Raw genomic sequence first — 27,032 nt, 5'->3', positions numbered from 1 at the left:
TTAGCTTATTGGCGGCTATTACAACTAGCCTATTCTTCCAAATCCTCTACCAAAGCCCACCCTGATACACTGCTGGCTAAGGGAATTAGCCTATGCTACTAGTACGCAAACCACATACGCCACCTACCATCCACATATAACCCTGAACGCACTACTGGTGAAACACCATACCCTAACCAGCTTTAAGTGCACTATGTATACTACTGCCACACAGCCAATCTTACTGTGGGTCATACTGGCATTAATTAGGGATCCCACAGACTCAACTAGTATTCCTGTTCCAGACTCTTTTACAGCAAACACCATGGTAGCCATACCAAGTGACGCAGGTACCCCATCAGTACCAAGCAATCTGGGCCAATTGTCATTAATCGCTAACCTCACCCAGAGTCCACCTAGAACTAATACACTCTGTCACCTTTCGTCCAGAAACACTAGACTCCGCTCTAGACTGACAAAATTATTCAAACCACCTGCCAGCTGAATAACCAATACCGGCCGTAGGAGAAAATGCCTCTTAAACAAACAATATTAACTAAAAATATTAATCCTACTACTCTAGCCACCATGCCTAAGATTGACAATGCGACCTAAAGAAAATACAAGCATAACAAACCCCACTTACCGACACCGACTGATGAAGTCAATAACAGTACCTCACCTGTCTCATTGACAGGGAATCATGTTCCAAACCTTAAAGGGGCCTTAATAAATTCCAGGTCCTTAGTAGCTCATACCACAGAGGTAGCTGACCTAATTCAGGCAGAAAATTATGACTTTCTTGCCATTACTGAATCATGGCTACATGCAGCAGCAGGCCCTGTCCTCATGCTCGCAGTACCAGACAACTATACCATTCTCAGAGCAGACAGAACCGAGACCCGTGGGGGAGGCATAGCTATCATAGCCAAATCCAACCTAGCTCTGAGACTAGTCGCCTCTCCTGATCTCAAATCCTGTGAATCCCTCACTGCTAAACTTCCCATCTCTGACAGCCAAACTCTCACCATTCATCTGTTTTATAGACCTCCAGGCCCCAACGGCGCATTCAAGGAGGACATCTCCACAATCCACTCCGACAACCAAAAAATACCTTGCAGGTACTTTTGCTCTGTGATCTCAACCTGGGATTTAATGACCGCCAAAAGCCAGCAAGTAGCAGTAATAGCTAATGTACTCACTGAACTTGGCCTCACTCAAAGAGTGACACTACCAACCCATGACAAAGGTAGAACACTTGATTGGGTGGCAGACTACAATTGCAATACCTCTATTACTGCCATAACCCCTCAGCTATGGACTGACCACTATCTTGTAGCATTTACATTAGATGCAAAAATCCTCTCACCTAAAAATAACCTACTCGCTCCTCCCACCCTAACGAGGAACAAAAAGAACATAACCGCAGATAAACTCCTACACCTAATACTACCTACTCTCAACTCATTACTAGATACTACTGATCCCACCGTCCTAGTTAATGAGTACAATAAGGGCATGACTGAAACCCTAGACACTATTGCCCCTATAAAAATGAGAAAAAGCAAACCCAGAGCACATCTGAACTCTTGGTTCATCCCACACCTCAAAACCCTGAGAAATGAAAAAAGAAAAAGTGAACTCACATGGAGGCAGATACTGCCGATGTAAATAGAGCCAACCTCATCAATATTTCAACCATGTACAAAAATGAAATACTTTGTACCAAGCAGGATACGTACAATAATAGGATCCTGCAAGCTAACTCAAGTACAAAGGAACTCTTTGCTATCCTAAAAGAACTTGAAAACCCAATCCCTGTGTCTGACAACTGTGTAAAGGACAAAACTTGGTGTTCCGACATACAGAAGGCCCTCGCTAACAAAATCACCACTCTTCAGGATAAAATTGGCAATAAAAAATTAAATATACCCAATATGACCCCACAGGTTAACTCTACATCACTTCCACCCAAACCAGCACAACACTTTAATTTTGCCAAAGTCTCAATTCTTGAGGTCAAAAAAATAATTCTCTCTCTCAAACCTTCTAACTGTCAGGGAGACAAATACCCAGCCCAAATCATTAAAGATGCGGCTAGAGACCTGGCACCCTTCATCTCAAAGTTAATCAATGCCTCATTCTCTACCGGCACCATCACAAGTAATCTAAAGGAGTCCTGGGTACTTCCGCTCCTCAATAAACAATCATAAGATCCTACCATACCCACCAACTATAGGCGTATAACAACAGTGCCATTCCTACTAAAAGTTTTAGATAGGGTGGCTTATCTCCAAATACAGGACTACCTGGAGCATAACCAGTTACTAGGAGCTCGGCAATCAGGATTCAGGCCCCAACACTGAGTCAGCGCTGATTGACCTCAAGGCCCAAATTGACAAGCTGAGAGATAAAGGAAAATCAGCCTTACTACTCCTTCTTGAGCTCTAGGCAGCATTCGACTTGGTGGACCACAAGGTCCTATGCAACCACCTTGATTCAGCAGTACACTTCTCACAAAAGGCCATAGTCTGGATCCAATCCTTTCTAAGCAACAGGACTATGAGAGTCTTCTCGCCATCAGCAGCAGCAGACCCCATCCCCATTACTTGTGGAGTGCTTCCGGGCTCATGTGTCTCACCCACAATGTATAATATATTCAGCATGCCTCTTTTTGATAATCTGGATCATCTCGGTATCACCTACACTAACTATGCAGATGATACCCAGATTCTCATACCAGTTACTGGGGATTATGATAAGGATTTGGCCTTGGTAAAAAAAAATGTACCTCTTCATCCAGGCATGGATGGCGGTCCATGGACTATGCCTGAATGATGACAAAACCGAACTCATCATCTGGAAACTACGCCTAATCTCAATAAACTTGGTCACAAATACACCTCCTTTAATATTGATGGCAACACCATTAAGGTCACCAATGAGGTAAAAACCTTAGGTTTTTATCTGGATTCTAACCTCACCTTTGCCAAACAGGTTAATTCCATGGCCTCTGCCTCGGCTTATACATGTAAACTGATTAGAGCGGGCAAACCATTTTAATCTAAAAACAGTTGTACTATTCTGGCCAGAGCTCTAATCTTGTCCAAATTGGACTATTGTAACGCCCTATATCTTGGCGCCAATAAGTATATCGTCAGAAGAATTCCGATTCTACAGAATAACGCTCTTTGAGCAGTATTGGGCATAGTCAGGAAAGAGCATATCTCTGAAGTAAGGAGACAGAAAAACTGGCTCTCCACGAGCGAAATAATCCTGCTTAAAACTGCCTCACTAACTCACAAGTGCCTAAAAAACGCTGCACCCCGCTGTCTCATAGAGAGAATTAATAGAAAATTCTCCAACCGGCCCACCAGAGTTGCTAATACAAATTGCTTGATTGTACCAAGGTTCAAACTGACAAAAGCTGGAGGAAGTAACTTCCCAGTCAAAGCCGCACAGCTCTGCAACTCCCTACCACCTTTTCTGAGGGCGGACCAAACATACTCCAACTTCAGACATAACATCATCAACTAGTTCAAAGAAATTTACCACTAAACACATGCCAGTTACTTTCTTACTATCCCCACTTATCTGCACTGTAAATAGACGCCACTATGCCTATAACATGTTGAAACTCTCGTTCTATGTATTGTCTTCCGACTATACTTACTGTATGTATATATCTTGCTGTTGTAGTCGTACCCTCGACTGTATTATATTTGTGTAACTATGTAACTATAAGCTCAAAATATTCATGTACCTTGCGCCGTGATAACCCCGGGTCTGGCGCGCATTACAAATAAATAAACAAACAAACAAACATGCATGTATTGCAGTGATTTGTGAATGAGTATCATGATGCCACAGCTTTGCGTGGAGTACTGTGTGTAGGAGCAATGCGTGCCCCAACTCTTCGCAAACCAGTCGCAACCTGCAGCAAGTGCATGCAATTCCTGTAGAAAGAGGATGCAGGCCTTGTGTCGCTCAGTGTAAAGCTGGAGTTTCCACATCTTGATATGATTACCTAATCCCCTAACATTCCAGCTCATGCACATCAGAGTGTCAACGTCCATCAGGCCATTGCAGGCAGCAGGTCATGGGCCCTAGACGGGCCAACAAAAAGCACCTCATGAGAAAAACTACAAGGGGTGGGAGCCCACAGTGGGAGCCCACACAAGACACTGTGGCATATGTCAAGCATTTTTTGACTAACTTTCCCCAAGCCAAAACCCCCATCCCAACCCCCCTGCCAATCAGAGGAGTGAACACACCATGCCAACCCAACCAACAACCTTTGCAACATTGCACGTGGTGACCGTTCGCAGCGTACAGCCCGGCCTTCAACAAAGGAATGTAGTATATAGTAAGTATAATATGCACAATAAAATGTGGGTGACTAGTGTGCAGGATGACATCTAATATACATGTAGGATTAACGAAAATACCATAGAATATGTAGTATGTCATGCATCAGAGCCACATCCAAAACATGTAACAACAAACAGCAACAATTATGAAGGGCACACAGTTCACCCAGTGAAGTGCTGATCAAGAAACGTCATTGTCTCCTCGAGATTGTAAAGAAGTAGACTTTCCCAGAGTGTTCGACTCTGAGCTTGGCTGGAAACAGCATAGCAGAGTTAATTCGAAGATCATGGAGCCTCTTTATCACTGCCAGAAAGGACCTCTGCTCCTGCTGCACGTTGATAGAGAAATCAGGGTATAGATTAATTCTGTTAGAGGCCAGCTTCAGTTTACTCTTAGACCTGGACGCACGCAGCAGTGCGTCCCTGTCACATTAATTAAGGACACAGCGATGATTGGGTGAGGAGGGGCTCCTGGTTTAGGCTTCGTAGTCAGTGAGAGATGAGCGCGCTCTATAGCGAACCGGGTGGGACAGCTTGGGTCCATCAAGAAGGGAAAGAAGAGTGCGTTCTACAAAGTCTTCCATGTGGCCCTTGACGTTGTCCTCAGGAACCCCGATAATGCGCAGGTTGTTGCGCCAGGATCGGGACTGCAGAACATAATTTTTTTACTGACGGCCTGTACCTGTCTGGTATGTGAGGTCAAATTCTGGTCTCTGCCTCAGTGACCCGGGAATCAGAATTGTCCAAGCAGGCTTTTATGTCACTGATTGTGCCACTCATGTCGTCAAGTTTGGTGTTGAAGGTGGCAAACCCCTCCTGTATGTAATCCATCATACGCTGCAATTCGTGGGTTCCACAGTAGAAGGCGCAGAGGGGCCCTCTCCAGGCTCGACTGCTTCCCCAAATTCTCTCGGGGTCGTTTTGGTGAACATGTTGCTAGAGCTTTGTTTCTTGCCCCATCTTTGGTCATGGTTGAGTCACGTGCAGAGGTGGTAGGTAAGTACAAAAATCAGCACAGCCATAGTGAGTATAAAGTCGGAGAGCGTAGCAGCTGTGGTGGGAGCTGTGTCCAGGATTGCGCCGCAAAATCTAGGTTTGATGAGCATATGCTTTAGTGCCGCTGCCCTAGCTGGGGTTCATGTAAGGAACATAGCACAGGGGGCCAGTCCTGCTGTGGCGTGTGGAGTTTTCAGCCATGCAGGCGGCTCAGCAGTGAGTGAAGCCGACAACGGGAGCAAGCAGCTCAGGAAGAGCAGGTGGGAGCTGCCGAGCACACAGCACAGAGGGCCTCAACAGCAGAGGCAGAGTGCTGAGATAGTAGGTAGGGAGGCTAATCGGTGCAGCATTATTAGCATAAGGCCGGGGAGGGCTGCACTTTTCGAAGGGTGTTGTATCCGGAGCCGCTCACCCACTCAAGGCATGGTGGGGATTTACTTCAGTGACCCTGCTCTAGCTGGGGATCATGTATGGCTCTCAACCCAGGAGGCCAGTGCGGCTGTGGCTTGTGAAGGTTTCAGTTGCGCCGGTGGCACGGAGTAGGCGAAATGCAATGTCTGCATCAGCAGCCCAGCCAGCGGAAGCAAACGGCCCAGGGAGAGCAGGTGGGAGCTGCCCAAAGTCAGCCTGGAAAGCGGTATAGCCCTCCAGATGTTAATTCCGCTGTATTCAACCTGTTTTATGCACTTAAAGGGTGCGAGCTGCGCTGTATGAAGGTCCCGGGCTGGAGAGCCACAATCTAGTCGGCTGTCTTTTTTTGCGCGCAACAGCGCCCTCCCTCTTCCCTACCAAACATTAATTTCAACTCATTCTGAAAGACTCCAACTATTTATGAAGAGTAATGAGTCTTTAAAAGGGAATAATGATTTATTTTCACTTATCTCTTTCCAAATTCTGGACGTGTCTGTAGCTTCTAAATCTTCAGTATTGTCTTTTCTTCCTCAATTTTTTTCAGTTTTGGTGAGTGCTACAAAACTGTGACCACCTTTGCCAATGTGCTGAATGGAAGGCAGTTTAGAATTTTCCTCAAGATTCCATACTACCTCATAGTTGCCTTTCAGCCAATCAGTTTGGAGAAGAGTTTCCACCATCTTAGAAAGGGACTATGCCAGCTCCCTGATGGCATCTTAATTAAGGGAAATACAAGAAGTAACTGTTCCCAATCCATGCTCTCGCTCACACTTCTCTCTAACTCGCTCAGTATTTCTTGTGTAGAAAACAAACCCTCCACCCCACTCAAAGGACCACTCTAGCCTATCTATACCTTCCCCCTCGGACCTCAACAGTACTCCCTATATGGTCCAGTCACCATGGCCTGGCTTTTCTGGGTATAGAAGATGAAATCGACCCACCATTCAATGGCCAGGAACATACTCTGCTAATTCTCAAGATCTTTCTTCCGGACCATACCCCTTCCAATACACCAAGTATTGCAATTTTCCTCTAACTACTCTGGAATACAGAATTCCCTGTACTTCATACTCTTCCCCAGACCATCTGTGACCGCTGGACCCGGAGTTCCCAGAATTTGAGTTTCATATAGCACATGCCTTTAGGAGATTTACATGAAAAGTTGGAAGAATCTTTAAACTAGCGTGGAGGAAAACTGGGAAATTAAAATTGTGTGTACTCCCCAGGCCTGGTACTGCAGTATTTTAACAACTAGGCCCTATAACCTGCCATGTTTAAACAATGTCTCTTGCTTATACGAGGTAGAGACTGTAGGATGTACTGCATATGTCTTTGCAATGAAAGCCTCTCGCCTGGCTTGTTGGAATGCTCACTTTCTTATGTCTCCCGTCTGAAGAATTTCCCTTTTAGCATATGCATGGGGAATCTAGGCTCTTGCTTTCTTAAGAAAAGCAGCACAGGGGAGCGGAAGTCATGATATTGCTAACGCTCTCGCTCGCCTCAAATCATATGGGAATCTTTAAGGAGCGTAGGCACCTTGACTAACTGAGTTACAAGAGGGTGACCTCACTGATCACACTGGCTTACATGAAAGAGCGCAGCTGGTGTTAAAGGCTGATATAATTAGGATTTGTTCTTTGTTAGTAGGATGAGTTTAGTGTGCAACCTTGACCTCTTGAAAAGTATGAGCCCTGGTGGGTATAAAGGCCAGGGGCTTGGAGGGAATGGGACGCTTAGAACTTTGCGTCTCGTCTTGCGGTTGAGTTCATGATGTCACTGCTTTCTACTAATAAAGTATTCACCAATCCACCGGAGTCGTGAGTGGTCCTTTCTCCTCATCACTAGACGGCAACTTCAATCTTACTGTTACTAGAGAGAATACTCTTTTAATCTCAAAAGGGACAATAAACGGTAGTCTAAACTTATTCGTCCCTATCAATGCAATATTTTTTGTAGCTAGGCAAACTGACTCTCTGAACTGGCACTTCGGTGCCGACCGGCATTGCAAGTCTGCATACTTCTTATGTTAATGTTAAAGTTAAAGGTTTTTATACGGCCACTTGCGCCACAAGTGCCACTTGCATGGTCTCTCGGCGCTCTGGTGGTTCTGTGAAAAAAAAGAAGGAGGGGGTAGGTTTGTGGGAGGAGCTGGAGAAAGAGCAAGGAGCTGTGATGTGCTGTTGGCAGCTTCTGTTTGGATGTAAAATTCACTGAGCTTGGGTGCGAGATTCAGGAGGACATTATATGGTGTTGTTCAAGGTTGTGCGTGCTATGTCTTGTTGTTATGGTGTTGTAAAGTGTGTGCGGTTTGCTGTGCTAAGGAGTTCTAGTTGTTTTAGTGCAGTATATGAGCAGTGTATGAGGAGGATTGATTGTTAGTACCAGTTTGGGTAGTTAGTGGCCGTGGCTGCATTTTTTCAGTTTTTCCGGTTTATTAGTTGTATCTTGCCTTCGTCCATCTGCCCTTTCTAGTTGTATCGGTAAAGTCATCTCTGGGTAAAGGGTTATTGTGCTACTTTGCGACTCTGTCTGTTGTCCCTAATTCTGATTAGATGCCTGTTCCTAGCCCAGAGAGTGATCAGCGGGGCAGGGAGTTCTTTAACTGGATTCCCTTGGGGGGTTAAGTTCTAGTAGGGGCGTAGTTAGTGTTTGGTCCATGGATTCCCTAGGGGGGTTAAGTTCTAGTAGGGGCCTAGTTAGTGTTTGGTCCAGTTCCCTCGTTACCCTTACTCGTGGCATGTCAGGGAGTGACCATCCCTTTCCCATTTCCATCGCTGGGTTTTCCTTGGCCTAGTTCCGTGGCCCTAGCGTTTCTGGCTTATCATCCTCTCCTTTATGGGACTCTATTTTGGCCGGGAAGGTGGGTGGCTGGGTGGGGTGCTTCTCTTTCCGGTCCTATCCCTCAATCTTATTTTTCCTGGTTACTTCTCTTTTTTCCCATGCTTGGTTGATCGGGAGGTGTGCGGACGTCGTTTAGTCGGCTTTGCTGTGTTCAGAGTTGAAGAGCCAGATTTTCAGCAGTTTCCTGAATTTTGTATGGTCCTCCACGGTTCGAATTTCCCTCGGAATGGAGTTACATAGATTTGCGGATAAACAGGAGTATGCTGAGCCACCCAGTTTTGTCTTCTGGTACCATTTGGGTTCAAGACAGATGTTGTTCTAGGATCTCAGGGTTCTAGCTGGTTTGTAGATGGAGAATTTCTTTTGGATAAAGTTTGCTCCCTGGCCGTGTATTGCTCTGTGCGTTATGCACAGGACTTTGAAGGAGATTCTCTTTTTGACCGGGAGCCAATGTAGCATCTTAAGTGCTGGTGTGATGTGATCTCTTCTGCTGAATTTCAGGAGGAGTCTGGCTGCCACGTTTTGTATTTGTTGTAGTTTCCTCATTAGGTATTCTGGCATTCCAAGGTATATGCTGTTAGGATAATCAATCCTGGATATAATTAGGAATGTGATGGCCAGTGTTTTGTGCATGACGGAGAGGAATGGTAGGATCTTTTTTATCATTTGTAGGAGGAAGAACCATTTCCGGATTATTGCATTCACTTGGGTTTCAAGTGTTAACTCATTGTCCATGAGGATTCCAAGGTTTTTTACAGCTTTGGATGGCATTGGTTGGTTTCCCAGCTCTATTGGCCATGGTATGTGCTGGTCGCTTCTTTCTGTCTTCCGGGGTAATCATGATTTCATGATTTTCATTTTATACAAAATTTTGCTAAGCCTTTACTGCTCTTTGCAAACTCTCTCCCATAATTTTGAGCCTACTTTTACCATCTTGAATCTGAACCTCTTCCTAAATAATCTCCGATAGAAATCGAGTATGGAATCCCTGATTAATAAAAGATTGTGATGCATAGGTGGATTTCTTGGAGGTGTTATTATAACAGAATTCAGCTAACCACACACCTTTCGCCAGACTTTAATTAGCACTACAAATATTTCTCCAGTTCTCGATTATCTTTTCCATTTGCTCATTTGCTTTAGAATGATAGCTTGTGGTCAATCTGACTTGCATCCCCAAAACCTTACAGAAAGCTTGCCAAGCCATGAAGCCATGAAGCCAAACGAGATTCTGCAAGAATGCTTGAGATAATGAAGTTATTGTAGCTGAACCCTTAATTGCAATTAAATGTCCAGCCTTGGTTAGAACATCCACTATCACCAGGATGGTTGTGCATCCTTTATCCAGTGGAAGATTCACAATGACATCCATGGACACTGTGTGCTTGGAGCCAGGTGGAATTGGTAAGGGAACCAAAAGGCCAGCTGGTTTATTTCCCTCAGTTTTGACACATGCACAATTCTTGACAAAATTCAGCATATCTCCCCACCAGAATTTACATCGGAAAAGCTATAGCATTTTCCTAGAACGAGGATGACCTGCCATTCTGCCATTGTTTCATTGCTTCCTCCCTCAGGTTTTTCAGTAGGTAAATACAATTTGGTATCAAAATAGGGAAGGGCCTCCTTAATCTGTCCTGCAGGATCTTTCCTGGCCCACTCCTGCAATTGTTCAAAAGTCATTTGTTGACAAACTTCATCAATAATGTCTGTTGTCTTCTCTACTTCTCCCAAAATGACACATTTTTCATCCAACAAAGGAACTGGGGCCTACGGACACACTTTCTCACTACTGGGTAGGCATCTACATAAAGCATCTGCCCTACCATTGTAGCGCCTTGATTTAAAGGTGGTAACAAAATCATACTCAGCAAAAAAAGACTACCGAAGCTGCCTCTGTGTTAAGGTTTCAGCAGAGCACAAACATTTCAGCTTTCTATGATCAGTTAACACAGTCCCCTTATGTTTATGCCTCCATTCTTCAAAGGCTGATCTGATCGCTAAAAGCTTTCGATCCAAAATTGTATAATTCTTCTCAGCTGAATCGAATTTCTTCAAAAAGAAAGCTATTGGATGTAGTTGTCCAATGGCCTGATGTATCTGCGATATCAATGCTCAGATTGCCGCATCAGCATCAACAGAAAAAGGTTGTTCCACATCTGGATGTAATACAATTGGTCCAGTAGTGAATTTGTTCTTAAGAAACGGAAAAGCCTCTTAGGCTTTGTTATCCCAACTAAATTTAACCTCCATTTTCAGAAGACTGGAAATTAGGGTTACTACCAGAAAGAAATCAAGAATGAACAACAATAAAAGTTTGCAACGCCTAAAAAGCTCTGAATATCTTTGACACACGGACTGCTTGAGATGTACTGGTCTCCATTTCTAGCCCCTCTATAATCCTAAAAATTCTACTTGTTCCGTGTTAAATTCTTTTCTAACTTTGCAAACAACTGATTCTCTCTCAATTTCTTTAACACCTTCTGGACGTGGTCTTCATGTTGAGGTAGTTCCTTAGAGAAGAGTACAATGTCATTGATATACACCACTACAAAAATGTCCAAATATTCACGCATTACCTCGTTTATAAAAACCTAAAAGGCTGCTGGGGTGTTACAGAGGCCAAGCGGCATGACCTGATACTTGTGAAACCAAAAATAGTCCCAGAAAGGCTGTTTTACAGTTGTCTCCTTCGCAGATTCTTTCTGAATCATAAGCTCCTCGAAGATCCAGCTTTGTGAAGATCTTGACGCCTTGGATCAGCTCCAGCATCACTGATATTAATGGAAGAGGAAAGCGGTTCTTAACCATTATTTTATTTAAAACTCAATGATTTATTTAGGTATACACAGTTCCATCTTCCTTTGGTATAAAAACAAAGGTGACTGTGAATGTCTAATAAAACCTTTGGCCAGGTTTTCTTCTTAGAACTCTTTTCTATTAAGGCACAGATCCTACTATGTGGAATTGGAACCCCGATTTCTAACTCAATTTTACAATCTTATGGGCAATGAGGAGGTAGTCACTGGCTTCCTGTTTGTCAAACACTTCTTCAAATTCCTGATAACACTCTGGCAATGCTCTCACTACTGCTCCCACCTAATGGCCCTTTTATGCACTTCCTGCTAACTAATGCCAACCTCGGGGTCACCCTCAGATGACAGCCCAAATCTACTGTCTTGTAAACATCCACCTTGGCAAAACTCAGAATTAAAGTCCACTGTTCGCTTTCACCAGTCTATCTGCAGATTGTGTAACCTTCAAGTTCATCCGGTCACGTACTACAGCTCAGAACGTTAACTTGTACCTTCACTGAGCTCGACTACAGAGACCTAATGGTTGCAGTTTACTGGATTCCAAAGGAACTATTAGAAATCATGAGATGACACGCCTTCAATCAAGTTTTGGACAATCCCAGAACAATGATGCCTCAGATCAATGAAATATACCTAGGATGGCTTCCTTTCCACTCCCAACTTAAGTTTCACTTCCTTTGTCTTGTCTTTAAATCTCTTCATAATCTCGACCCTCCTTGCCTCTCTTCTCTCCTCTCATTCTACACTCCCTCTCGCTGCCTTCGTTCTGCTAATCTCTTCTTATTTTCTGCCCCCACACCACCATGTGCCTCTTCTTGTTTCCGCTCCTTTTAGCTCCTTGCCCCCTTACAGTGGAATTCTCTACCTCTATCTAGCCGCTCTTCCCCCACCTATTCCTCCTTCCGCTCCTCATTGAAAGAACTTCTTCTTCACTCCCCTCCATGATACCTTCCCCTCTTTCCATTCCCTCCCTCCCTTTATTATCTCTCCCTGTCCTCCTTATCTTTATCTTACCCGTCTCTCTTATGATCTCCTCTGTTTTATCGCTCACTTCACTCATTTTTTCTCTCCTTCTCTGTTCTCCTCACCTCCCCTCCCCTCTCTTCTTGCAAATTGTTCTAAATGCTGATTTTAAGACTTGATTCATGTATACTGTTTTGCTTCTACTGATCCACGTTTGATGTGTTTCTGTAAAGCGCCTTGGATGAAGGCGCTATATAATAAAATATAAAATAATAATAATAATAATATAGTCAACTTCAAAATTGACATATGGTTTGAGCTTTTTGAAGTTGAGAATACATCTCTGTCTCAATTCATACATTTTGCTTTGCAACAATTATTAATAAGTTATGTCACAAATATCACATGCTGCTTCATTTTGAATCTGTAACCAGCTCCTTACCTGAAACTTTCAAAGTAAATGCGACAGTGTCCTCTCCAACTTTGCATGTGTAGGTTCCTTCGTCCTCCTTTTTGGCCGCCGAGATAATGAATTCATGCAGCTTTCCTTTGGTTTCCAGGGTATATTTCTTGGAGGGCTTCACCTCTTTGCCATTTTTGTACCAGATCACCTTTACATTGGTTTCTGAGGTCTCAGCAACAAGCTCTGCCTGCCCTCCAGGCGCTACTTTCACCATACCGCCTGCTTTCTCTTTGTTTATGAAATGAGGAACTACCAAAAAAAATAATTGCACTATCAAAGGAAAGTATGGCAGGAAACTTCAACTTCATAAAATACATATTTTGAAATGGCATGTGTGTATTCTGTTATTAGCAATCCCCCCACTCCTTTGTAGATATGTGGATCTTAAGTATTTCCTTAAACCATTTTACTGATGGGTTTACTTTCATGACCAGAGAGAAAACATCCCAGTGGATAGGGTCAAATAGAGAGAAGGAGCGGAGTATGAGAGGAGGCAGAGAGAGGAGGGGAATTGAGAGGGTGAAAACGATAAGGCTAGAAGAATTTTAGAGGAAGAGTAAAGAATAGCACAGTAAACTAGGTGGAGAGGGACAATACCACTGATAGATTTGTACAACAGTAGTAGGAATTTAACAGAGACAAACTTTTCCTGGAGAGCCAACCAGTCTGGTGTCGGTGTGCAGAAGACTGGGATGAGTTTGGTAGGTTGTAGAGGGTACGGTAGCAAAGTTGAAAACTTTTTTTTAGGGGTGAGAAAGAGTATAGGAGTATACCCAGGGGCAGACTTGGGCAGTAATCACATTTGCTGAGCACAACTCTAAAGTTTAGTTTTGGTTAAGTGGTGGGTGGGGTGTTGGTGGATTTTCCATATACTAAGAAAATACTAAGAAGGTTAATTCTGGTAGTCGTTGCTGTGTTGAACTGTTGGAGTGTCAGGTAGCTATCAAAGAGAACCCACGGTTGGCAGCTTTGGTTGAGGGAGGGAGATGGTCAAGTGGAAATGCAATTGGAGAATGGAGAGAAAGATTATATCTTCCTTGGAGTAGTTTTCTCATCAGGCAGTGTACAGTCATACAGTTATGGATGCCTGCGAGGCAGCTGGTGATGCATTCAGAGAAGGGAGGGTGAAGGGCTGGGGAGGTGAAAAAAATGGGTCTCATCGGAAAAGATGTGGTATTGAAAGCAAAACAATGTAGGAGGCGGGAGAAAGTGATGAGTGGTTGACCCTGGACTCATCTTTGTAGGATTTCCACTGGTAGAGGTGTGGGGGTGCTATGAAGTACCTTGCTTTGGTCTAAGAGTTGGCGAGTTAGGGTCTACCACCTGCTATGAGATGCAGGGTCTGGAGCAGTGTGGGGAGAATCCTATTGTCCACACCACTCTTTCCTACAAGCTTGGCTGGGTCTTGTCACAAGGGCAAAGCGGTTAGCATGATCCGTTTAAGAGAACCGATTATGAGGGCCGGTCCCTCAGGGTCAGAAGCGCCTGCCCGCTCAGCTCTCTTTGCTGGGGTGCAGTAATCCTATCTACAACCATAGAGGGAAGGAGCGGGACCAGAACTAAGACAGAAAACCCAAGCAGTGAACCAGTCACCTCACATGGTCTCCACACACGTACACCTAAGGCCTATCACACTAAGCGTGCCCTCCTCCAAGGTGGGGCCGGAGTGTGTCAAGCAGAGAGAGGAACAAGAGTGTTATGGAGGCACAAGGAGGACAGAGGAGGGATGTGGTTATTCAGGGAACCTCTGTGCCAGAGTTAGCAGCTCCTCCCTCTTAGCTCCAAGCTAACCTGCTGAAGACAAGTCATAAACCTCAAGCCTACACTTGGTGACCCTCTGCCTCCTTCAAATGTTAGCCCATATTTTGACTACATTTGTGTGCGACCACTGGACCAATACCTGTATAGTCAGTGAAGAAGAACAACATGACAACTAAAGGCTTTGTGGAAAGAAATGTTGAAGTCACTTAAAAAACCTCGGACTGTGAGTGACTATAATTTGCCTGGGGATTTTTGGGCAGGAGACCCTGACTTTGAGACTGTTAATTCCAGAAACATACTTTTTGTTTACTTGTCACAACCTGAGGAGAAGTTATCTTATTATTTGTTTTTCACTTACTTCGACACGAGGAGAAGCCATTCTGGTATTTTTTTTAAGTGGACCTCTGTCCCTTGTGTTACTTTTTCAAATAAAATCCTTTAAAACTGTCTCTCTGGTCTATGTCTCTCGTTGATCCTCGTTTGCTTCATGATAGGGAAGTGGTGTTATGGTCCAATGAGATGGAGAAGGACCAGTTAGAAAGGTAGGAGCCAGCCAGTCTAGTGCAGTGACCTTGAAGACAGGGGAGGATTGGGTCTGAAGGAGGGAGGCATGGTCAACAGTACGAAAGGTTGCAGAACGAACACGTAGGCTGAGTATGGAGGAGTGACAAGCTTTGTGAGCTGTAGTTAGAAAGTCAGAGCCTTGGGCGGGGCAGGTTCAGTGGAGCGTTTGCACCAGAAAACTGATTGGAGATAATTCTAGAGTTAATGATCTTTGAGGTATTTGACAATGATTTTAGAGTTTTGAGAGGGAAATGGGTCTGTAGATGGAGGATTTGCTATGGTCAGCAGGGGGTATCTCTATTATGGAGAGGGCAATGACTAATTTGCAGAACGCAGGAAAGGTGACCTTGAAGAGTGAGAGATTGAAGAGGTAGAGATCCAACAGGCGGTGACAGGTGCAATCGCTTCTCTTTCCCCCACTGGCCCTCATAAATTGACTCTAACCTTTCCCTCCTAAGTATGTTGCACATATATATACTTAATGTAACTATGTACGTTTATCAGATGTAAAAGCACAAGGCACCTTTTGTTTGTTTTATTTATGTCTCTGTCTAGACTATGTCCCTAGTTCTTGTCTCCTTATACTACCACTCCATCAAATGGTTTACCTTTATTCAGGCATCCACCCCCTACTATAAAGGCACTGTAACCACAGATTGCTTCTGTCATCTGCATTGCTTCCTTTGTGCTTCATTTCTTTTTCGAAATTGCATTCGCATTGTTCAATAAATAAAATACAATTAAGATTTGGATCATATCACAAGTACTCTCAAACTTTTATGACAGTCTGAACACTCAGGATATATATGTGGAGGTTCAGAATGGTCCGGGTGAGTACTCTCTACATTTTATGACAGTCTGAATCTTCAGGCCATTAATGGGGGAGGTTAAGATTGGTCCAGGTGGTTTGGGTTTCAAGCCAGAGATTCTTAACAAAAAGGACATTCAAACGTTAAAGGGAGGAGATCTTCATGAATGGAGAAAGGGGAGGAGTAATAGCAGAAAAGGAGGGCTAAAGGCGAGAATGAACCAATGGTGACTGGTCCATTAGTGTGGAGTGGCTGGTGGCTTTTTTTTCTTTCAGTCACCAGTGTGTTTGGGAATGTACATGAGTGACAGGGGGCCTAATAGGGCACTGGGACATTGTCTCTATGTAATGTCGATGTGAGCTGGAAGAGTCAACCTCTGCATACATGCACGTTACAAGTTGGGTACGAGTTTGCACATGCCACGGACAAAAGGTAGCATGGGGTGGTAAATTTGAAGCGGTCCACACTGGCAAATACAGATCTTAATCATTTTCTCACATTGTTCGTCACATAGGCTGTGGTGAGGTCAGAATCCTGACTATACATTGAAGCACAGTTCATAGTTAGTCTAGGGCATCATGTCTCAGGGTATGCGGGTTGGCTGCCGCATTGCTGAGGAGAACTGTCAGAGAAGGGGACCACTGATAGTACTGCAAATATATGTGTGTGTTTGTGCATGTGTGTGTGTGTGTGTGTGTGTGTGTGTGTGCGTGTGTGTGCGTGTGCATGCGTGTGGGTGTGTGAGAGAGCTGACGCATTTGTGTTAGCGGGGTGCATGAGTGTGTGCATGTGTTTGTGTGTGTGGGCCTTGGGGTGTGTTTACATGTTTGTATGCGTGCATGTTAGGGAGTAAGCGGAGAAAAGTTGAGCACTTTATTGAGCATACAAACGTGTTTTAAAGGAAAATTCTGGAATATATTGTGGACACAGTCAAAACATTGTGCGTATTGTGACAGCCACTCCTAGTTTTAGACTCTGTCCTGCCCCAGGCCCCTGTCCCAGAACTAGTTTGTTGCCCCAGTGGTCGCTTTCTGCAACTGTATATACAGATCAAAACTAGCTTCAAAAACGTCAAGAATATGCTACTTTCTTGACTTACTTATGTAGAGTTCCCATGTGCAAAGTGCACACATACACACTGACTCTGTCATTCACACAGTGAAGGGAGGGGACAATGGCATGCTAACCAATGAAGATTCATTAATCGAGATATCCGAATTCAATAAAGTATTCATTCCTCCTACATATCCCGATACGATAATTGATAATTGATCCCGCTTGTCAAGCCCCTTCTTTGTCTTCCGTATTGCCTCTGCCATGCTCCTCTCATCTTCTTCTTCGTGTGTCCATCCGTGATCCTGTGTATCATCCAACCTCTTTCTGTTCTTCTCCTTTCCACTGTGTTCCTCTCAGCTGCTTCTTCCGATCTCCTCAGCATACTGATCTGTGATCCCTCTTGTCTACAACATCCGTTGTCCTCCTAACTACCCCTCCATACCCTTCTCTTTCAATTTCTCCTGTATCTTCCTCCTACCTGAACAGCGGTCCCTATTGTCCACGAGTGCCTTTCTCCACTTTTTTGTCTCCTGTAATCCTATCATACACTTCCTCATTTCATTCTACCTGTTGCCATCCTTGAACCCTCATTTCCGCCCCACTATTTGTCTTCCTTTTTGCCACCTGAGTTCTCCAGTTACCCAGTCCATGATCCCTCATACCCATCCCCCCTTTGTCCACCTTCTTGCCTTCTCCATAATCCTTTGACAATTCAATAATTTCTACTTATGTCCTCCTCCTACCCCATCTGTGATCCTGTATGCCTGCCACCTCCTTTGTCATTCTTCTTGCCCTCTACAACCTCTTCTGATCTGCTTTCTCCTGTGTTCCAGCCATGATCCCTCTTGTTCATCCCTCCTTGGTCTTCATTATTGCTGCTTTCATGATCCTCATCTACTTTGTCTTGTGGCCCCTCCCCTGATCCCCAAATGCCCAGGGGTGTTTTCTCCACCTTCTTGCCACCTCCACAGTCCTCTCATCTAATTTCTCCTATGTTCTCCTCCTAAACCATCTGTGATCACTCTAATCCACCTCCTCCTTTGTCCTCCTTCTTGCTCCTTCCATACCCTGATTCACATCTCGTGTGCATTCCTCCATATCATCATCCTTGATCCCTCTTGTATGCCTGTGCCCACTGTCCTCTTCCTTACTCTTCTCATCCGTTTCCACCAGTATCCCACTCCTACTACAACTGATATCCCTTCTGCCCGCCCTGTCCTCATTCGTGCCGTCTCCTTACTCCTCATATCCATTCACTCTATTGTCCTGCTATAACTTGATCCCTCTGTCTGTCACCTCCTTCACCCTCCTCCTACCCCATCAGTGTTCCCTATTGCTTGTGCCCACTTTTATCGATATTTGTTCTCCCGCTTGTCATTCTTTCTGGTATCTTCCTTGTTTCCCCGCCTGTCTGTATCCTCATTCTTAGCCACCCCATGCTCCTCTTAGCTTCTCTCTCCTGTGTCCAGATTTGATTCTGTAAATGCCTTCAGCCCTAGCAGACACAGCGCAATGACATTTTGAAATTGAGTGCACCAAGTTAACTCCAAAAACAGAAGAAAGGAGTGCAAGAAATAAAAACTGAGAGAGGGCCCATAGTCACTGACTGCTGACACCTACTTCTGCACTAAATCAGGAAAGAAAGCGGTGTACCTGGTTTCATTCACTCACTGCCACAACAATGGCTCCTTGCCTTAAAAATAACCTAAATGTATGTTGTCCTAAGCCCCATCCAAGATGACACCAAACTATATTTTTGCATTGTCATAGCAGGGCATTATAGCGTTTAGACTGAAGGCCAGGTGTGCAAAACAAACCTGCGTCTGGCTAGGCCACATGTAAAATTTTTACAGCTGATGAATGGCCCCACATATACCAAGGGCTACACACTTGATGCGCAGATCATGGATATTAAATAACAAAACGATTCTGGACAGGACATCAACTCATAAAGGGCAGAACCTTGGTACCTACAAGGATCCCAATGGGGACTACAACAACCAACATTCCAAATCCAAAGCTTACATATAATTTCTATGAAACTTTCTTAAACACTCCTTCTAAGGCACCAAATAGATAAATCACACTCTAGATATGAACACCTTCCACCATGAGAGTGAGGAGACCCTGGCTGCCTTGCTCCCCTATGTAGGGAAAAGAAAAAAATAAAGAATAAAGGATTCAAGCTAATGGTTTGATAGGGATCTGACAGACTTAAAAATACATGGTGGAACTTAGAAAGAGTCTAGCATCTATCCAGGAATAGCAGCAATGTAACAACTTGCAAGATTCACTCCAGAGAATCTCAGGAAGCGATATGACAGAAAAAGAAAGAATACCGCCAGAGAAGGATCACCAAAGCAACAAACAAGCCTGCAAGGGTGTTAAAAAAAACTCAATGAGCTCATAAACCATCTTGACAGCCATCCTCTCTCCCCTGCCTCCCCAACAGGGGTGGAACAAAGTGCATCCATTTTCAACATCAAAGTAGAGGATATCAGAAAGAAGACAAATACATCCGAGATGGACAACTTTGTGTCTGTCCCATTTCAAGCAGCTACTTCCTCCTGCACTCCTTTTCACAGAGCAAACAGTGATAATACTAATCACGAAACTGAAAGACTGCACCTTGACAATGGACACCTGCCAGGCATCCTTCATAAAGTAACATCTGGATTCTTCAGCCTCACCATTAAATACTCTATGCAACTTGGTTTCCCATACTGGGGTGGGCCCTACAGCCACCAAGAAATTGATGATCTACTCCTCTTCAATAAACCAAACACAAATTTGAGGGACCTTGCAAACTTCCACTGAATCACCAACCTGTCCTTCAAGGCAAAAAATCCTGAATGAGACGGTCATGAATGAACTACACAAATATTGCAAAGGCTGTGCCTTATTCCACAACCAGCAGTCAGGCTTCAGATCCACAAGGAGCAGGGAAATCACACCTCTTAGCATCAGAGAATAATTCCTGAAACCCTTGGTCCCTAACCATCCAGCATCACTCCTCCTGTTGGATCTCTCTGCAGTCTAGGAGACTGTGAACCACCAAACTCTTATCCAGGGCCTGGGAAATGTACAGATATCTCTAGACAGGCTTTGGCATGGCTGACATGTCTTCAGGAGCGGTGAGCCCAGGTGCCCATGGGCCAATAAACCTCAAGCCCTGGCCTCCAATCCTGCTTTGCTCTTTCCCCATTGTTGTTTAATGCATACTTGGGGCCCTTTGCAACCCTTCTGGAATACTTCAAAAACCCTTCTGGAATACTTCAAGATCTCATTCAACTTGAATATTGACCATTCTCAATTTTGTATCCACCTAGGTAACAAAAATCATATTTCATCATGACATAGCCTGCCTCATCAACCAGTTCAAGGTTATATCACCAACAGCTTCCTGTGCCTGAGCAGGTGAAAAAAGAGAGATCCTTAACGGAAAGTATAATTGCACTATTGACTACATATTGTTACCTATTGAGTACTCGGAAATTATAAAGTCATTCCCTTCATTTTATTTTGGGTATGGTCTACTCATTTCCCTAGTCACTCTCCTAGTCATAAATCTGATGCCCAGTTGACTTCTAAATATAGGAGATCTATCAAATAAACTCAGCACCTAGATACTAATGGGCAATATTGCAAAATGGGTACGCTCTTATTATGAGATGTATTGATATGACAACTACAAACTGCAAGAAGGTTATTTCTTTTGTAACTCTATTGGCCACTTGTGGCAGCATATCAATGCCCTCAAGAAACAGGCAGCAAAAATATATGAAAGCTACTTGGTTGAATCAAGAAGATAAGAAGTAGAAAAGATTGTGATTGAAGGCCCTAAAGAAAATACTCCATCCCCGAATGAAGTCAGAACATTAAAATGGGATGAAAACAAGCTAAAGTTGAGCAAAGAGCAAATAGGAGATAAGGAAGAAAAAATGGAAATTGTGCGTTGCAGCGGCAATAGAAAGGAATAGCAGAGCCTTTGGGCAATGATGCCAAGTAATTAATTAGTTAAATAAAGGAGAAATCTTGAGGTGGCTAGTTTGCCTGTGTTACCCGTCAATTGGAAAGAATTCTTCCCTAACTTATATATACATGTGAGAATGGACAATTAGTGGGGAACGATTTTTTCCTTGAATAAATATAATATGGTTAACTTTAGACTGTAAATTGCACTGAATGCACAGGAACTTGGTAAGAGCCCAGTTATTGACTGTGTACCAAACAATCTTTTAAAGTCTAAAACTGAGCTCTTATTACTGGTAATAAAGACCATTTGTAAAGCAATAGTGAATTTAATACATCTTCCACAGAGTTGGAGGCCAGAGGTTGTACTCACTATTTATAAACAAGAATTGGCAACACAAAATGTTTCTGATTTGGTGTTGACATGGGAAAGTAGTAAAGTTTTACTAGCTGACCCTAAAATGGCAACAGTTGGAAAATGGAGTGATTAACTGGGCATATTATAGCAGCGCCTGGAAAAAGGCTGTATAATACCTATACACAAATCAAAACTGCTGGTTTGGTCAACACTTGTTTTTAACAGGACATCAGTGCAAGAAACAGATTTGTGCTGAAGGCACACTTCGTTAAGACCTGTTATTTATTTATTTGATGAAAATTGCAGGAGGAAAAATAAATATTTGGCATAAAAATGCTTAAACAACTTTTTAACAGGGATTTACAGAGCGGAGGACCAGAGGATGTGGACATAAGACCAGGTAAAGCAGGGGAGGTAGAAACATGAACCAGGGTCAAGGACAGTAGAGCATGATATCGGAACCGGACAGGAGAAGAAGTGCTACGTTTTAGGATGAAGGGTTGAGCAATACGTGCAGTGGAATTGTCGGAGAGAGGTGGGGAGAGGAGAACAGGGATATGTGATGGTTAAGAATGATATGCATGCGGTTCTTCACAAAAGAGGGGAGCTGGGAGGTTGGATTTAAATAGAGATAGAGATAGAGTGGGAGTAGTGCGGAAAGAGAGAGATGAAGAGCATTCCAGAGTAAGCGAGCGAGGAGAGGAAGATAGAAGAAACAAGAGGGAACGCAACAGGTATGCCGAGGATGATCGCACGGAGCGAGAGGAAGAGTAGTGAGTGAGATGGGCCGGTAGGTAGGGTGAGGCAAGTCTGTGTATAGTTTTGAATATGATGATGATGATGATGAGAATGACTTTATACTTTGACCTCTGTCTCATAGATAACCAGCCTAACTGATGAGCATAGTTGGAAAGGCCAGAGTGTAGACTGGCACAGTAGTCAGAGCGTGAGCGTACTTAAGGTGTTAGCAGTGCCGAATGGAAGATGTTTTATTTTTCTGATGTTCAGGAGATTAAGTGTGGCTGCTGTGGCAGATTTGGAGACCAGGAGCAAGCTATCGTGAGATGGGTCAAAGACAACCCCAAATTTGCAAGCATAAGCATAGTAGGGGAAGTCATCAGGATAGGAGAATAGAAGTTGGGTAGAGGAAGTTACACCAGTAGTGCATTTACAACTGCAACTAAGCCATTAACTCTCAGCAGACTGCCTAAAAATAACACTGGCAGCCCAGGGTTGATGTTACTGCTTGATAGAAGTAGGTCAAAGAGATCCCAGGAGGATGTGTTAATGCACTTTGGGCAGTAAGGGGCATGTTGTGGGTGGGAATAGGGATTTGCTTGGCCACGGGCAGTCAATGGATGGGTAAATAACAAAACACGCACACAAGATGTGTGCCCCTCTTCACATGTCATCTCCCTTGTACCTGTGTTCCAATGAAAAGAGATACAACACTAACAAAGTCCCGCCAACCATTTACCATCCTTGATGGAATTCCAAAATAAATGGATGAACTGGGTCCTAGACAAGAAAATACTGTCTGATATCCAATTGGGCTTCGTGGAGGAAGTGGGGACTGCTCAACATAGATTGAACTTGAATCTGAATCTGTCAAGGTATGTGGGTGTGGGTGTTCCTGTCTATGTGACATTTATGGGTTGGACATCTGCAATTGACCACGTGGGCAGCAACACCCTGTGGCACCCCTTATTGGATCTGTGCATGATGAACTCCCGTTCGGCCACCTTAATTAAACTACATACTGGATCGGTGGCCCGCGTGAGGTATGGGAAGCAGGGTAAAATGAGATTATAGTTAATAAAGGTGTGCACCAGGAGTGTGTCCTGGCATACCTATTGCTCAATCGCTACCCAAATGCTAAGTGGGTATTTCACTCAGAGTTCCCCTAATGTCCAGCGTTTCGTTGTCCAGTGTACACTGGCTCTCAGCTATGCAGGCTACGTAGGTCTGTTGGCTAGGATACCCAAAGCCCTTTTAATGTTAGTCAATTCTTATCCTATATTTATGGAGCAGCATGGCCTCACAGTTAATACTAGTAATTCCGACGTCAGGTGTGGCTCAAATCGCAGGGGTTCAATGCAAACCCATTACATCTAATGACCTTGTTTTGCAAGAATGCAATATGCATGATTATCTTGGAATGCAATTTAATAGACATGGGTGGATCATCTCTGTAAACAAAAGGTGAACGTGACACAGGCTAACAGGAATATTTAGCTACAATAAAAACGAGAGGATGGTGGAACATCCCTTAACAATATATAAATAGAAGTCCATCACAGCAGGTTCCTGTAGGACTGAGGTATGAGGGTACTCCAAAGCGATTTACAGCTAGCTCAAAGCATGTGATTTACCCGCACCTATGCTATGCACACAGAGCTTGGGCTATCATGTATTTCTGACCTTGTGAGGGTTCTATGTAATAAGGTCGCTTCCAAAATGGCAGCATAAAAAATAATAGTGGCCAAAAGGCTGTGGTTTGGCCCCCACAATCCATGTAATGGATGCGGGGACACCCCTGCAACTCCCGAACCCATGATAGCGCACAAGGAGAGTGCGGGAGACCCCCGCAACCCCCACTCCCCTTGTGTGGTATAATGGAAATACTTTTACTGGGTCACATCACAGCCTTTTTGCTGTGATTTCTTGTAAAAACTGCACTTTTTCAGTGACCATATTACTGGATACCCTTGTGAGGATACAACCTTTGCTATTTTGGTATGATGTTTGGGAGAACAAGGAGGCTGTCTTGATTAGTGTAATACTAATGGAGATGCTCAATAATTCAGGGTGTCTTGGCTAAACTTTATATGAACTTCAAAGCAACTGGTAAGGAATCTTAGTTTGCACAACCAGAAACCATGTTCAGTAACACTAGGAAATGTATTAGTACTGAAATGTTAACTCTGCTTAGTATGAGTTGGGAAACAGAGATGTTGGGAAAGCCCTCTATAGGGGCCAACACGCTGTTGGCTCCAAGATTACCTTACATTGGTTCAGTTTAAGAGTCACTGTTCTATGCCCCTAAACACGGTTACGGGAGTATGGGCAGGCAGGTAAACAGCAGAGGAAATGTTAGCTTAGCCAACAGAGACATTTTGTTATGTTCTCCATATTACAAAAAGGAGAGGTGTCACTATCTGGTGGCCATATAAAGCAACTGTGGCATTCAACTGTACAGGCTAGCCCTTCTGTACACGCGTATGTTCTGAGCGCAATCAATATGATTTCCTTTGGCAAACTGTATTTCTTGGGCTCTAAACCTTAAAGCAAAAATTCTAAAATCTCCATAGTCTAAACTTTATTAAGGTTAGGCTGCATTTTAGGATTACTATATTAGCTGTTTGTTGTATGCAAATGCTGACTATAACATAAGTGTTTGTATGTAATTACAATGGTATATGCAAAAGACTAGAAGCAAGGGTAATACTAACAATGAATTTGGTACACCATTGTACAGCATTCACTTTGTATGTGAACAAGCAGCCGGAGCGCTGTGAAACGCATTCTACCGTGGCATACATTTAATTGCCAGAGATGGAATAAAGTTTTTTGCATAATTCGGATCCTGTTTAAAATTTGATTTTTATGATGTATTTATTTATTATGCTTTTATGGGACGATTTACTGAAATGAAGAGACTCTACAACATCCTTAATTCTCTGCAGATCTTCCAAGCCCTCGCCTTGACAGGACCTAATTAAGGCAACTGTCTTCATGTGAGAGTACCCAAATGCTCAATAAGACACCTACAACTTGCCCTGAATAGGGCTGCCTGTATGATCATAGGCCTGTAGAGAAATGCGCCCAGATCAACAGGGCTAGTACACATCCATTAGCTACCACCACTGGGACACAGAACCAAATTGAAACTCCTCTGCACAGTGCACCAAGCAAACCGGCATAAGGGCTATAAAAAAAAGTACCAGCAAAATGAAACGATATATACCCCACCTGAGATCAGCCAACAGAAGCCTTATAAGCATTCCGAAATATTGCTGGAAACATAGGGGTGTGATCAGGTTTTGGATGTCCGGCCCTCTTTATGGAACACAATTCCATCATCTCTGAGACTTCAAGAAAACCAAAGAGACTCCAGGAACAAACTTGGAGCACTTCTTTTCTAGAAGCCTAAGCAACCTAGCCCTAACTCCTGGTTGTCTCCCCAGAATTGAAACACCTCAAAGATGCCAAGATACCTGCATCAAACAGAGGATCTGGATCTCAGCTTTCTCGAGACCCAGAGAGGTCAGAAGTTGCTATGAAGACCTCCCTCACCATGGTGCGAATTGGGGATATGTGGCCCATTGACCATCTCACTCTTGATCCATGAAACTGGATGACCAGAGAAATCACCCCATCACAGGATACGAATATGACCTGCCTTTTTTTAGACCCCTTTCCCAGAGAGACAAAACATTTCAAAGACCCTATGATGGTTCACTGCCAGAGAGTCTCAGCTTTCCCCCTCTTGAGCGTGGGTAGGTCGGAAGCCTCCTCGAAGACTTCCCTCTCCAATGAACTAATCTGAAGAGCTCTGGCCCCAACTACTCACTCGCTCTTCGTCCATGAAAACAGATGACAGGAAAGGAAGACCCATCCCCACCTACACTTCTGCCTTTGTAGCTGGAGACCCATACCAGAAACCCATGTGCTTGCTTTGAATGTGATACTCCCTACCTTTGCTTCTTCCCCCTGTCTTCTTGCACTCCAGCCTTCTACGTAGCAACTGAGCTTGTAGTAAAGTGTTCCCTCCATACCTACCCCTCCACATGAACCCCTCCTTACCTTCCACTTATCTCTAACCCACTCCCCCAACCCCCACCTCTCTGGCGCTATAAAGCAGTTCCACCTGCATGGTGTACCCAACATCTAAATAAAAAACAAGCATCTCTGTTTTTTTGAGGCAATGAAAAGCCACTGTTTACTCTTTTCTTGGAGGTTAACGGGTTATACTCAATACAAAGGGTGGTTGGTAATTAATTCCATCACCTGGATGCTGTAACCGTGAAATATTTAACTCCTATCCTCTCATGAATATAAGCTGGAAAAACTAGAAAGGTGATGTTTTCTCAAGACAAATGTCTAGTGAATGTTGATGATTAGATATTTGTGTCAGAACTGTTTGATAATAAATAAGAGCATGGCAGTAGGAAGTAATTGTTAGGCAATAGAAAGAAATTGTTAACAGCATTAGTTAGAATTGCAGTTGCCTTTAAGCAAGACATTAACAGCATCAAAAAGAATGATAGGTTGCTACAAGCAGCCAATTCTGAGTTTAACATAATACATGTTGTACGTGTCCTTGTTGGCATTATGTTCATGAAGAATGGTAGTTGCCAAAGGCAATAGGAAGAAATTGCTAACAGCATTGGAAAGAATTGCAGACAGTTGCCAGATGCAGCCAATCCAGCATATTTTGTTTTTTGTATGTGTGGTTGCTTGTATAAAGTTAATAGCACAAACATTATTTAATGTGGGATAATAATATGGGTATATAGTTGTTTACACAATGTTTTGATATATATTTTTGTTTGATTGCTCCTCTAATGTTTTTAAATCGATACAGTTATTTAGACATTGAATATATTCTTCTTATTTGTTTCGTTGTATAATAATCTATATATATAAAAGTCAAAGGTTGTGTGTTGGTTT

The 27,032-nt window shown here is 43.6% G+C and overlaps 1 protein-coding gene across 12 annotated transcripts in view; it reads right to left on the bottom strand.

Moving 5' to 3' along the window:
• Positions 1–27,032, bottom strand: part of OBSCN (obscurin, cytoskeletal calmodulin and titin-interacting RhoGEF) — a 3,169,051-nt gene that overhangs the window by 2,714,903 nt on the left and 427,116 nt on the right. For all 12 annotated transcript variants that reach the window (XM_069647058.1, XM_069647065.1, XM_069647061.1 and 9 more), the window contains exon 8: positions 12,819–13,088. In XM_069647058.1, the coding sequence (XP_069503159.1) occupies positions 12,819–13,088 (270 nt within the window). The remainder of the gene's footprint in view (positions 1–12,818; positions 13,089–27,032) is intronic.

The sequence above is a fragment of the Ambystoma mexicanum genome, chromosome 2q (assembly GCF_040938575.1).
Source record: "Ambystoma mexicanum isolate Mex_15411 chromosome 2q, UKY_AmexF1_1, whole genome shotgun sequence".
Classification (NCBI taxonomy): Eukaryota; Metazoa; Chordata; class Amphibia; order Caudata; family Ambystomatidae; genus Ambystoma; species Ambystoma mexicanum.
This window is presented reverse-complemented; position numbering and strand designations above follow the sequence as displayed.